This window comes from Symsagittifera roscoffensis, chromosome 4 (genome assembly GCF_963678635.1).
Source record: "Symsagittifera roscoffensis chromosome 4, txSymRosc1.1, whole genome shotgun sequence".
Lineage (NCBI taxonomy): Eukaryota > Metazoa > Xenacoelomorpha > Acoela > Convolutidae > Symsagittifera > Symsagittifera roscoffensis.
Window position 1 is genome coordinate 7284893 of NC_087065.1, and position 13850 is coordinate 7298742.

Below are 13850 nucleotides of genomic sequence, written 5' to 3' on the forward strand. Positions count from 1 at the left end.
AGAATAGGCGTTTACTCAGAGTTGGGAGTTTTTCCTAGCTGTAGAAAAGCGCCCACATTTCAATAAAAAAGTTTCTTCATGCTGCTAGTAGTTTCTATTTTTGTGTTCTTTAGGCTAGGTGTTTGAGTTTGGATAATTCATCTTCAAAAATTACATCTAGTCAAAGAATAGGCGTTTAATCAGAGCTGGGAGTTTTTCCTAGCTGTAGAAAAGCGCCCACATTTCAATAAAAAGGTTTCTTCATGCTGCTAGTAGTTTCTATTTTTGTTTTCTTTAGGCTAGGTGTTTGAGTTTGGAAAATTCATCTTCCAAAATTACATCTAGTCAAAGAATAGGCGTTTACTCAGAGTTGGGAGTTTTTCCTAGCTGTAGAAAAGCGCCCACATTTCAATTAAAAAGTTTCTTCATGCTGCTAGTAGTTTCTATTTTTGTTTTCTTTAGGCTAGGTGTTTGAGTTTGGATAATTCATCTTCCAAAATTACATCTAGTCAAAGAATAGGCGTTTAATCAGAGCTGGGAGTTTTTCCTAGCTGTAGAAAAGCGCCCACATTTCAATAAAAAAGTTTCTTCATGCTGCTAGTAGTTTCTATTTTTGTTTTCTTTAGGCTAGGTGTTTGAGTTTGGAAAATTCATCTTCCAAAATTACATCTAGTCAAAGAATAGGCGTTTAATCAGAGCTGGGAGTTTTTCCTAGCTGTAGAAAAGCGCCCACATTTCAATAAAAAAGTTTCTTCATGCTGCTAGAAGTTTCTATTTTTGTTTTCTTTAGGCTAGGTGTTTGAGTTTGGAAAATTCATCTTCCAAAATTAAATCTAGTCAAAGAATAGGCGTTTACTTAGAGTTGGGAGTTTTTCCTAGCTGTAGAAAAGCGCCCATATTTCAATAAAAAAGTTTCTTCATGCTGCTAGTAGTTTCTATTTTTGTTTTCTTTAGGCTAGGTGTTTGAGTTTGGAAAATTCATCTTCCAAATTTACATCTAGTCAAAGAATAGGCGTTTAATCAGAGTTGGGAGTTTTTCCTAGCTGTAGAAAAGCGCCCACATTTCAATTAAAAAAATTCTTCATGCTGCTAGTAGTTTCTATTTTTGTTTTATTTAGGCTACGTGTTTGAGTTTGGAAAATTCATCTTCCAAAATTACATCTAGTCAAAGAATAGGCGTTTAATCAGAGTTGGGAGTTTTTCCTAGCTGTAGAAAAGCGCCCACATTTCAATAAAAAAGTTTCTTCATGCTGCTAGTAGTTTCTATTTTTGTTTTCTTTAGGCTAGGTGTTTGAGTTTGGAAAATTCATCTTCCAAAATTACATCTAGTCAAAGAATAGGCGTTTACTCAGAGTTGGGAGTTTTTCCTAGCTGTAGAAAAGCGCCCACATTTCAATAAAAAAGTTTCTTCATGCTGCTAGTAGTTTCTATTTTTGTTTTCTTTAGGCTAGGTGTTTGAGTTTGGATAATTCATCTTCCAAAATTATATCTAGTCAAAGAATAGGCGTTTAATCAGAGTTGGGAGTTTTTCCTAGCTGTAGAAAAGCGCCCACATTTCAATAAAAAAGTTTCTTCATGCTGCTAGTAGTTTCTATTTTTGTTTTCTTTAGGCTAGGTGTTTGAGTTTGGAAAATTCATCTTCCAAAATTACATCTAGTCAAAGAATAGGCGTTTACTCAGAGTTGGGAGTTTTTCCTAGCTGTAGAAAAGCGCCCACATTTCAATAAAAAAGTTTCTTCATGCTGCTAGTAATTTCTATTTTTGTTTTCTTTAGGCTAGGTGTTTGAGTTTGGAAAATTCATCTTCCAAAATTACATCTAGTCAAAGAATAGGCGTTTAATCAGAGTTGGGAGTTTTTCCTAGCTGTAGAAAAGCGCCCACATTTCAATAAAAAAGTTTCTTCATGCTGCTAGTAGTTTCTATTTTTGTTTTCTTTAGGCTAGGTGTTTGAGTTTGGAAAATTCATCTTCCAAAATTAAATCTAGTCAAGGAATAGGCGTTTACTCAGAGTTGGGAGTTTTTCCTAGCCGTAGAAAAGCGCCCACATTTCAATAAAAAAGTTTCTTCATGCTGCTAGTAGTTTCTATTTTTGTTTTCTTTAGGCTAGGTGTTTGAGTTTGGAAAATTCATCTTCCAAATTTACATCTAGTCAAAGAATAGGCGTTTAATCAGAGTTGGGAGTTTTTCCTAGCTGTAGAAAAGCGCCCACATTTCAATTAAAAAGTTTCTTCATGCTGCTATAGTTTCTATTTTTGTTTTATTTAGGCTAGGTGTTTGAGTTTGGAAAATTCATCTTCCAAAATTACATCTAGTCAAAGAATAGGCGTTTACTCAGAGTTGGGAGTTTTTCCTAGCTGTAGAAAAGCGCCCACATTTCAATAAAAAAGTTTCTTCATGCTGCTAGTAGTTTCTATTTTTGTTTTCTTTAGGCTAGGTGTTTGAGTTTGGAAAATTCATCTTCCAAATTTACATCTAGTCAAAGAATAGGCGTTTAATCAGAGTTGGGAGTTTTTCCTAGCTGTAGAAAAGCGCCCACATTTCAATTAAAAAGTTTCTTCATGCTGCTAGTAGTTTCTATTTTTGTTTTATTTAGGCTAGGTGTTTGAGTTTGGAAAATTCATCTTCCAAAATTACATCTAGTCAAAGAATAGGCGTTTACTCAGAGTTGGGAGTTTTTCCTAGCTGTAGAAAAGCGCCCACATTTCAATAAAAAAGTTTCTTCATGCTGCTAGTAGTTTCTATTTTTGTTTTCTTTAGGCTAGGTGTTTGAGTTTGGATAATTCATCTTCCAAAATTATATCTAGTCAAAGAATAGGCGTTTAATCAGAGTTGGGAGTTTTTCCTAGCTGTAGAAAAGCGCCCACATTTCAATAAAAAAGTTTCTTCATGCTGCTAGTAGTTTCTATTTTTGTTTTCTTTAGGCTAGGTGTTTGAGTTTGGAAAATTCATCTTCCAAAATTACATCTAGTCAAAGAATAGGCGTTTACTCAGAGTTGGGAGTTTTTCCTAGCTGTAGAAAAGCGCCCACATTTCAATAAAAAAGTTTCTTCATGCTGCTAGTAATTTCTATTTTTGTTTTCTTTAGGCTAGGTGTTTGAGTTTGGAAAATTCATCTTCCAAAATTACATCTAGTCAAAGAATAGGCGTTTAATCAGAGTTGGGAGTTTTTCCTAGCTGTAGAAAAGCGCCCACATTTCAATAAAAAAGTTTCTTCATGCTGCTAGTAGTTTCTATTTTTGTTTTCTTTAGGCTAGGTGTTTGAATTTGGAAAATTCATCTTCCAAAATTACATCTATTCAAAGAATAGGCGTTTACTCAGAGTTGGGAGTTTTTCCTAGCTGTAGAAAAGCGCCCACATTTCAATAAAAAAGTTTCTTCATGCTGCTAGTAGTTTCTATTTTTGTTTTCTTTAGGCTAGGTGTTTGAATTTGGATAATTCATCTTCCAAAATTATATCTAGTCAAAGGATAGGCGTTTACTCAGAGTTGGGAGTTTTTCCTAGCTGTAGAAAAGCGCCCACATTTCAATAAAAAAGTTTTTTCATGCTGCTAGTAGTTTCTATTTTTGTTTTCTTTAGGCTAGGTGTTTGAATTTGGAAAATTCATCTTCCAAAATTACGTCTAGTCAAAGAATAGGCGTTTACTCAGAGTTGGGAGTTTTTCCTAGCTGTAGAAAAGCGCCCACATTTCAATAAAAAAGTTTCTTCATGCTGCTAGTAGTTATTATCTTTGTTTTCTTTAGGCTAGGTGTTTGAGTTTGGAAAATTCATCTTTTAAAATAACATCTAGTCAAAAAATAGGCATTTAATCAGAATTGGGAGTTTTTCCTAGCTGTAGAAAAGCGCCCACATATCAATGAAAAAAATATTCTTCATGCTGCTAGTAGTTTCTATTTTTGTTTTCTTTAGGCTAGGTGTTTGAGTTTGGAAAATTCATCTTCCAAAATTAAATCTAGTCAAGGAATAGGCGTTTACTCAGAGTTGGGAGTTTTTCCTAGCCGTAGAAAAGCGCCCACATTTCAATAAAAAAGTTTCTTCATGCTGCTAGTAGTTTCTATTTTTGTTTTCTTTAGGCTAGGTGTTTGAGTTTGGAAAGTTCATCTTCCAAATTTACATCTAGTCAAAGAATAGGCGTTTAATCAGAGTTTGGAGTTTTTCCTAGCTGTAGAAAAGCGCCCACATTTCAATTAAAAAGTTTCTTCATGCTGCTAGTAGTTTCTATTTTTGTTTTATTTAGGCTAGGTGTTTGAGTTTGGAAAATTCATCTTCCAAAATTACATCTAGTCAAAGAATAGGCGTTTACTCAGAGTTGGGAGTTTTTCCTAGCTGTAGAAAAGCGCCCACATTTCAATAAAAAAGTTTCTTCATGCTGCTAGTAGTTTCTATTTTTGTTTTCTTTAGGCTAGGTGTTTGAGTTTGGATAATTCATCTTCCAAAATTATATCTAGTCAAAGAATAGGCGTTTAATCAGAGTTGGGAGTTTTTCCTAGCTGTAGAAAAGCGCCCACATTTCAATAAAAAAGTTTCTTCATGCTGCTAGTAGTTTCTATTTTTGTTTTCTTTAGGCTAGGTGTTTGAGTTTGGAAAATTCATCTTCCAAAATTACATCTAGTCAAAGAATAGGCGTTTACTCAGAGTTGGGAGTTTTTCCTAGCTGTAGAAAAGCGCCCACATTTCAATAAAAAAGTTTCTTCATGCTGCTAGTAATTTCTATTTTTGTTTTCTTTAGGCTAGGTGTTTGAGTTTGGAAAATTAATCTTCCAAAATTACATCTAGTCAAAGAATAGGCGTTTAATCAGAGTTGGGAGTTTTTCCTAGCTGTAGAAAAGCGCCCACATTTCAATAAAAAAGTTTCTTCGTGCTGCTAGTAGTTTCTATTTTTGTTTTCTTTAGGCTAGGTGTTTGAATTTGGAAAATTCATCTTCCAAAATTACATCTATTCAAAGAATAGGCGTTTACTCAGAGTTGGGAGTTTTTCCTAGCTGTAGAAAAGCGCCCACATTTCAATAAAAAAGTTTCTTCATGCTGCTAGTAGTTTCTATTTTTGTTTTCTTTAGGCTAGGTGTTTGAATTTGGATAATTCATCTTCCAAAATTATATCTAGTCAAAGGATAGGCGTTTACTCAGAGTTGGGAGTTTTTCCTAGCTGTAGAAAAGCGCCCACATTTCAATAAAAAAGTTTTTTCATGCTGCTAGTAGTTTCTATTTTTGTTTTCTTTAGGCTAGGTGTTTGAATTTGGAAAATTCATCTTCCAAAATTACGTCTAGTCAAAGAATAGGCGTTTACTCAGAGTTGGGAGTTTTTCCTAGCTGTAGAAAAGCGCCCACATTTCAATAAAAAAGTTTCTTCATGCTGCTAGTAGTTTCTATTTTTGTTTTCTTTAGGCTAGGTGTTTGAGTTTGGATAATTCATCTTCCAAAATTATATCTAGTCAAAGAATAGGCGTTTAATCAGAGCTGGGAGTTTTTCCTAGCTGTAGAAAAGCGCACACATTTCAATAAAAAGGTTTCTTCATGCTGCTAGTAGTTTCTTTTTTTGTTTTCTTTAGGCTAGGTGTTTGAGTTTGGAAAATTCATCTTCAAAAATTACATCTAGTCAAAGAATAGGCATTTAATCAGAGTTGGGAGTTTTTCCTAGCTGTAGAAAAGCGCCCACATTTCAATAAAAAAGTTTCTTCATGCTGCTAGTAGTTATTATCTTTGTTTTCTTTAGGCTAGGTGTTTGAGTTTGGAAAATTCATCTTTTAAAATAACATCTAGTCAAAAAATAGGCATTTAATCAGAATTGGGAGTTTTTCCTAGCTGTAGAAAAGCGCCCACATATCAATGAAAAAAATATTCTTCATGCTGCTAGTAGTTTCTATTTTTGTTTTCTTTAGGCTAGGTGTTTGAGTTTGGAAAATTCATCTTCCAAAATTACATCTAGTCAAAGAATAGGCGTTTAATCAGAGTTGGGAGTTTTTCCTAGCTGTAGAAAAGCGCCCACATTTCAATAAAAAAGTTTCTTTATGCTGCTAGTAGTTTCTATTTTTGTTTTGTTTAGGCTAGGTGTTTGAGTTTGGAAAATTCATCTTCCAAAATTACATCTAGCCAAAGAGTAGGCGTTTAATCAGAGTTAGGAGTTTTTCCTAGCTGTAGAAAAGCGCCAAATTTTCAATAAAAAAAGTTTCTTCATGCTGCTAGAAGTTTCTATTTTTGTTTTGTTTAGGCTATTTGTTTGAGTTTTGAAGATTCATCTTGCAAAATTATATCTAGTCAAAGAATAGGCGATTAATCAGAGCTGGGAGTTTTTCCTAGCTGTAGAAAACGTCTACAATTCAATGAAAAAAGTTTGTTCATGCTGCTAGTAGTTTCTATTTTTGTTTTGTTTAGGCTAGGTGTTTGAGTTTGGAAGATTCATCTTCCAAAATTACATCTAGTCAAAGAATAGACGTTTAATCAGAGTTGGGAGTTTTCCTAGCTGTAGAAAAGCGTCCACATATCAATGAAAAAAATATTCTTCATGCTGCTAGTAGTTTCTATTTTTGTTTTCTTTAGGCTAGGTGTTTGAGTTTGGAAAATTCATCTTCCAAAATTAGATCTAGTCAAAGAATGGGCGTTTAATCAGACTTGGGAGTTTTTCCTAGCTGTAGAAAAGCGTCCACATTTCAATGAAAAAAGTTTCTAAATGCTGCTAGTAGTTTCTATTTTTGTTTTGTTTAGGCTAGGTGTTTGAGTTTGGAAGATTCATCTTTTAAAATTACATCTAGTCAAAAAATAGGCATTTAATCAGAATTGGGAGTTTTTCGTAGCTGTAGAAAAGCGCCCACATTTCAATAAAAAAGTTTCTTCATGCTGCTAGTAGTTATTATCTTTGTTTTCTTTAGGCTAGGTGTTTGAGTTTGGAAAATTCATCTTTTAAAATAACATCTAGTCAAAAAATAGGCATTTAATCAGAGTTGGGAGTTTTCCTAGCTGTAGAAAAGTGCCCACATTTCAATGAAAAAAGTTTCTCAATGCTGCTAGTAGTTTCTATTTTTGTTTTGTTTAGGCTAGTTGTTTGAGTTTTGAAGAATCATCTTCCAAAATTACATCTAGTCAAAGAATAGGCGTTTAATCAGAGTTGGGAGTTTTCTTAGCTGTAGAAAAGTGCCCACATTTCAATAAAAAAGTTTCTTCATGCTGCTAGTAGTTTCTGTTTTTTTTGTCTAGGCTAGGATTTTGAGTTTGGAAGATTCATCTTCGAAAATAACATCTGGTCAAAGAATAGGCGATTAATCAGACTTGGGAGTTTTTCCTAGCTGTAGAAAAGCGTCCACATTTCAATGAAAAAAGTTTCTAAATGCTGCTAGTAGTTTCTATTTTTGTTTTGCTTAGGCAAGGTGTTTGAGTTTGGAAGATTCATCTTTTAAAATTACATCTAGTCAAATTATAGGCTTTTAATGAGAACTGGGAGTTTTCCCTAGCTGTTGAAAAGCGCCCACATATAAATAAAGTTTCTTGATGCTGCTAGTTTTTTCTCTTTTGGTATGTTTAGGCTATGTATTTGAGTTAAGAAGATTCATCTTTCAAAATTACATCTAGTCGATAAATATGGGTTTAATCAGAGTTGGGATATTTGTCTAGTTGTAGAAAAGCGCTCACATTTCAATAAAAAAGTTTATTCGTGCTGCTAGTATTATTTTTGTTTTTTGGCTAGGTGTTTGAGTGTGGAAGAGTTATCTTTCAAAATTAAATCTAGTCGAAAAATATGGGTTTAATCAGAGTTGGGAGTTTTGTTCTAGCTGTAGAAAAGCGCTCACATTTCAATAAAAAAGTTTATTCTTGCTGCTAGTAGTTTCGATTTTTGTTTTGTTTTGGCTAGGTGTTTGAGTTTGGAAGATTCTTCTAAATCTAGTCAAAGAAAAGGCGTTTAATCAGATTTGCGAGTTTTTTCTAGCCGTAGAAAAGCGCTCACATTTCAATAAAAATTGTTTCTTCATGCTGCTAGTTTCTGTTTTTGTTTTGTTTAGGCTAGATGTTTGAGTTTGGAGATTCATCTTTCAAAATTACATCTGGTCAAAAACCAGGCGGTTGATCAGAGCTGATAGTTTTTGCTAACTAGAAAAGCGCCCACATTTCAATATAAAGAAAAGGTTCTTCATTCTGCTAGTAGTTTCTATTTGTTTTGTTTAGGCTAGGTGTTTGAGTTTGAAAACGATTGTAGTTTCGAAAGTGGAATTTAAATTTTGGAGTTCCAGCGGAATAAAAACTTTCGTTCATTACTCTTTTCCAAACTTCGATTGGCTATGTTTTAGTTAGGAAGAATCTTTTTTCAAAATAACATCTATGGGCGTTTATCCTGAATTGAAATGATTTGTTTTTGCTGTACAAAAGCGTCCCTTGATACCACCAAATATTTGTATTCATGCTGCTAGTAGTGTTTTGATGCTTTGTTTTGGTGTAGGTTAGATGTTTTTAAGATTCATCTTTCAAAGTTACATTTTGTCAAAGTATAGGCGTTTAATCAGAATTGAATTTTTTCTGGCACCAGCAAAGCGTCCAAGTTTCACGATCAATTGTGGTTTCAAGCTGCTAGAACTTTCTGTTACTGAGTGCTTCTGTTTAGGCTACGCGTGTGAATTTGGAATATTCGTTCTCCAAAATTACATCTAGTCAAAGAATATGCCTTTAAACAGAGTTGGGAGTTTTTCCTAGCTGTAGAAAAGCGTCCTTTGATACATGCCAAAATTTGTATTCATGCTGCTAGTAGTTTTTTTAATGCTTTGTTTTTGTGTAGGGTAGGTGTTTGAGTTTGTTAGATTCATCTTTTAAAGTTACATTTTGTCAAAGTATAGGCGTTTAATCAGAATTGAATTTTTTTTTGGCAACAGGAAAGCGTCCAAATTTCACGATCAAATGTTGTTTCAAGCTCCTAGAACTTTCTGTTACTGATTACTTCTCTTTAGGCTAGGCATTTAAGAGTAATGAACGTAGTGAAGACTTTTTTGTAGGTGTTTTTCATATTTTTTTTGTTTTTTTTTTATGGAAAAGTCTTAAAAAACTCTAATAACTATAGATGTGCATTCACATTTATTGATGCACTTATAAATGCACTTAGGTACATCTGCACTTTGTGAGTTCAATTGAAGTTCAACGGCTGAAAGTGACGTAAATAGCACTTCTCAAATACAAACATGGAAATGATGCAAAAAAAGGTAAACGATTTCTAGTTTCGAAAGTGGAATTTATCTTTTAGATTTCCAGCGGAAAAAAACTTTCGTTCATTACATTTTTCCAATCTTCGATTGGCTATGTTTTAGTCAGGAAGAATTGTTTTTCAAAAAAAGATCTAGGCAAACTATGGGCGTTTATCCTGAATTGAAATGATTTGTTCTAGCTGTAGAAAAGCGTCCCTTGATACATGCAAATATTTTTATTCATACTGCTAGTAGTTTTTTCAATGCTTTGTTTTTGTGTATGGTAGGTGTTTGCGTTTGTAAGATTCATCTTTCAAAGTTACGTTTAGTCAAAGTATAGGCGTTTAATCAGAATTGAATTTTTTTTGGCACCAGGAAAGCGTTTAATCAGAGCTGGGAGTTTATCCTAGCTGTCTAGAAGCGTCCACTTTTCAATGAAGAATTTATTTTTTTGCTGCTAGTAGTTTCTATTTTCGTTTTGCTTAGGCTAGGTGTATGAGTTTGGAAGATTCATCTTCTAAATTTGTATCTAGTCGAAGAATAGGCATTGAATCAGAGTTGAATATTTTTCTGTTACTGATTGCTTTTGTTTAGGCTAGGCGTTTGAGTTTGGAAGAAGAGTCTTTCAAATTTCATCTAGGCAAATTATAGGCGTTCATTCTGAGTCGAAATTCTTGCTCTAGCTGTAGAAAGAGCCTTGTGATACTTGCAAATATTTGTTTCTTTCTGCTATTATTTTTTCCAATGCTTTGTTTCTACTTAAGCTTGGTGTTGGAGTTTGGAAGATTCATTTAGTCACATTGGAATTTAAATTTAGTCAAATTATAGGCGTTTCATAAGATTTGAGCTTTTTTAATTTTAGCTCTAGCAAAGCGTCCAAATAACAGAAAAAATGAGTTTCAAGCTGCTAGAAACCTTTATTACTGCTTGCTTCTCTTTAGACTAGGTGTTTGAGTTTGGAAGTTAAATCTTTCAAAATTACATCCTGTCAAAGAATAGGCGTTTAATCAGAGTTGGAAATTTTTCCTAGCTGTGGAAAAGAGCCCATATTTTAATAAAAAATGGTTATTCATGCTGCTAGTAGTTTATTTTTTTGTTTCTTTTTTCTTTAGGCTAGGTGTCTGAGTTGTTAATATTCGTCTTTCAAAAAAATTTTATTCAAAGAATAGGCGTTTAATAACAGTTGGGAGTTTTTCCTAGCTGTAGAAAAGGTCCCAATTTTCAATAAAAAAGATGAGTCATGCTGCTAGTAGTTTCTATTTTAGTTTTCTTTAGACTAGGTGTCTGAGTTGTTAAGATTCATCTTTCAAAATACTTTAAGTCAAAGTATAGGCGTTTAATCAGAGTAGGAATGTTCTAGCTGTAGAATGTTCTAGCTGTAGAATCGCGCCCACATTTCAATGAAAAAAGTTCGTCCCTACTGGTAGAAGCTTTTGTTTCTGTTTTGCTTCTGTTTAGTTCAGGTTACGTGCTTGAGTTTGGAAGATTCATCTTTCAAAATTATATCTAGTCAAAGAATATGCATTTATTCAGAGTTGAAATTTTTTTATTCTAATGCTCTAGGAAAGTGTCCATCTAAATAACACGAACAAATGTTTCAAGCTGCTAGAACTGTCTTTTACTGGTTGCTTCTGTTTAGGCTATGTGCTTGAGTTTGGAAGATAAATTTTTTCAAAATTACATCTAGTCAGACTATGGGGGTTTAATCATAGTCGGAGTTTCTTATTTTAGCTGTAGAAAAGCGACCACTTTACATTAAAATTGTATTTATGCTGCTCTTCGAGATTTGAAAATTGTTCAAAAAAGTCATCTGCTTTCGATTTCTGTAGTACATTGGCATTTTTCCAATTTTCTGATGGCCATGTTTAAATAGGAAAGTTTTTTAAAAGTCGAATGTCAATGGTAGAGACAATTTTTTAAAGCTGGGTTGTTACAGGTAAAACGTGTGGAGTGGAGTCTCTTGAAGATCTCGTGGATGCATTCCGATTGGACGAGCCGGGAACCAATCAGTCTGCGTTGTTAGACGAAGAGGAGCCTGTGAAAATCAGTTTGAGCTCGATCGATTGGAAACAGGCTTACAGTGAGCTATCAGAGGCTATTAAAGAAGCAGCCGCTCAGTTGGGAACTGATGACGACAAACCAGCGCATATACTTGACCTGGATCTGACCGATGATGATGTCATGGCGGACACAGATAAGGAGGAACCAACACGTAATTTCTTTTTTTTTGTTAAGTCTTCTTGAACACAGTGAACACGTATATAGGGCGTGTTCATTTTATAGGGATCGCGGTTTGACGTTCGCTTGTTTGACGTTCGCGGTTTGACGTTCGCTTGCTTTTTAACTTCATCTCATTGTCAGTCCGCTAGTTTGCCATGCTATGTATTTGTGGGGCTATTATGAGAAAGAGTCGAGAAACAGATAAGTAGATAATGATATGTTTTGCAGTTCTGGATTCGCTTCGGAGGATGAGGCCAGTTATTCACAAGATGAGTACGGGAGGTGAGGATAAGTGGTACGAAAGGGACAACAGATTCAGATATGCACACCTGCTCAACGATCCAATCTTAGACACCGTAGGCGACATAGGCGAGGAGGAGGGGGAGGGGGATCTAGAAGGACTTCGGAAAGAGCCGACTTCATTGTCTGATTTCTATGACATACGTTCTCGTGAGTTGATTTTGAAATACTGTTCTCCGCATGTGAAGAAAACTGCAGCTGTTTTAACTAAATAAAGGCTAAAATATTTCAATATTTTGAATAGCAGTAATCAGAGTTATAGGGAAGTAACTTGAGTTAAGCAAAACTAGTCGAGTCAAGTAAAATTTGGTAGGTATATTTAAAAGGTAAGGTAATGGGTGGATTTGAAATTACATTGTTGGGGACATATTTGTCTTATTTTAGTAATGGATCGAAGAAAACGGTGGAAAATTAACCTGCCTACGAAAGAGGAAGAAGACAGAGTAAACAGTCCAGCCGGAACCCAGTCAATATTTGACTCCTTGGCCCTCGAAATGGGCAAAATGCCTCTGGATGCTGACGAAAAAGACGCCTCGGAGAGGTCAAAAGGATTCCAGTTGTACGAGGAGTCGCATGTTGACAGGATGTCTTCTTCGCAGTACAGTGAACCGGAAATGGGATTCTTGACTGCAGCTCAAATCAAAGAGGAGAGTTTGTTCAGTTTCGAACAGCGGGAGTACAATCAGTAGTGAGTTTGAAGATATTTTATTTTCTGATGGTTTTTCGGAGAGGGGGGGGGGGGGGGGGGGGTTCTGACGGGCTTTTAATGCCATTTTTGTTTAAATGCTTATGAAGTTTACTTTTAAGAATTATAGGGGGTTAGTTCGACTATGAGTGGTTTGCTTGAATCCTCTGAGAAAAATTTAATTAGATTGACGTGACAAGTAAAAAAAAGCCAAATTGAATGCTAGCAGAGCTGAGTTTCTTTATCGAGTTTTGAATGATTCAACGCCTGTTGTGTATTTCAAAGTTGAGGTATCTCGCCCCTCCATTATGCATTAAGTGATAAATCGTAAACTAAAAAGAGATCATTTATCTGTATTATTTTGAATTTGATATTTGCTTATTAGTCATGAAAAGAAGACTCGTCTTCCGTGGTAAATATTATTTAAAGTGTTCCATCAATAGCAAATGCGACAGTTTATAAATAGTTGCAAATGACAAATTTTGTCATTTCTACTTGTGTTTAAATTTTCAAATCGATCGAATGATTAAAATTGTTCAACCAGATCGAATGAAATCATTTGAACCACAATTCTGAAATGATCACTGGAGTAGTTGGTAGTTTCTATCTAATGGATCATTATCTGAAGTTGCTTCTGTCATGTTTAAACTATAGAACTCTCTTATAGCTTCATTGTTGTCATTATCAAAATTGCTTCTGGCTTAAAATTTTGCAAATTTCATTGCAACTGCTGTAATTGTTTCTTCGATTGAAAAACCGTGACCTTCTGTTCTGACAAACTGACATCTTAAATTTGAAGGTGAACGCGGCGTCGATTCTCTAGAAAGAACTCGCAAACTCATTTTGCTCAGCAAAACTGCCTTTCTCGTCAAATTTTGATCACTGTCAAATTGAATCCAGATCATGGAAAAAAATTTTTCATCGCTCAAATGTTGAGTTTTTTCAAGTTTCAGTCAACGAAGCGAAGGCACTTATTTTGGTCGTGTGACTTTAGTTTTTAAGAGTCGATGAGCGTAGTTTCAGTCTCATATATTGGTCATGATTTCTATGTTTGCCAAGCTAGTGTATTAGTACGAACCTTCTTTTTTTTCCAACCCAAGTCGCAAGTTTTGGGACACCTTAACAGCTTTTTCATAGCTTGTGCTTTGACATTCGAAATGTAAAAAGTTAACACAGTTGATGCTTTTTTAATTCATTAAATGAACCGAAAAAATTGATTTGTTTCTAACAACATAACGATAACTTGATTTCGGAAATTTTCTGACTCAATATCTCGCAATTTTTTGATATGCATAATTTATGCAAAATGTGGCTGTAAGCTTTGCGATTTAGTAGTGTGGATGCAAAGGTAGTGTGGATGCCTTCATCTGGGTATTTCCAAATTGTTACTTGCAAAATTGAATCTGTTTGTATTTGGTGCCACTTTGCTGAATTGCATTGGCAATTATTAGCATATGTAGCTGCTTTATTCGTGACAAGTGTTTGTCGTTGTTAAGATTGAGAGGATAGT

The 13850-nt window shown here is 34.5% G+C and overlaps 1 protein-coding gene across 4 annotated transcripts in view; it reads left to right on the top strand.

The window, feature by feature from the left end:
- The window catches only part of LOC134843634 (uncharacterized), a 51478-nt gene that overhangs the window by 25094 nt on the left and 12534 nt on the right, over window positions 1-13850 (top strand). For 3 of the 4 annotated variants that reach the window (XM_063859818.1, XM_063859819.1, XM_063859821.1), the window contains exons 8-11: window positions 11072-11347; window positions 11584-11805; window positions 12040-12343; window positions 12726-12752. In XM_063859818.1, coding sequence (XP_063715888.1) covers window positions 11072-11347; window positions 11584-11805; window positions 12040-12343; window positions 12726-12752 — 829 coding nt within the window. The remainder of the gene's footprint in view (window positions 1-11071; window positions 11348-11583; window positions 11806-12039; window positions 12344-12725; window positions 12753-13850) is intronic. The other variant, XM_063859820.1, reaches the window with a different exon arrangement.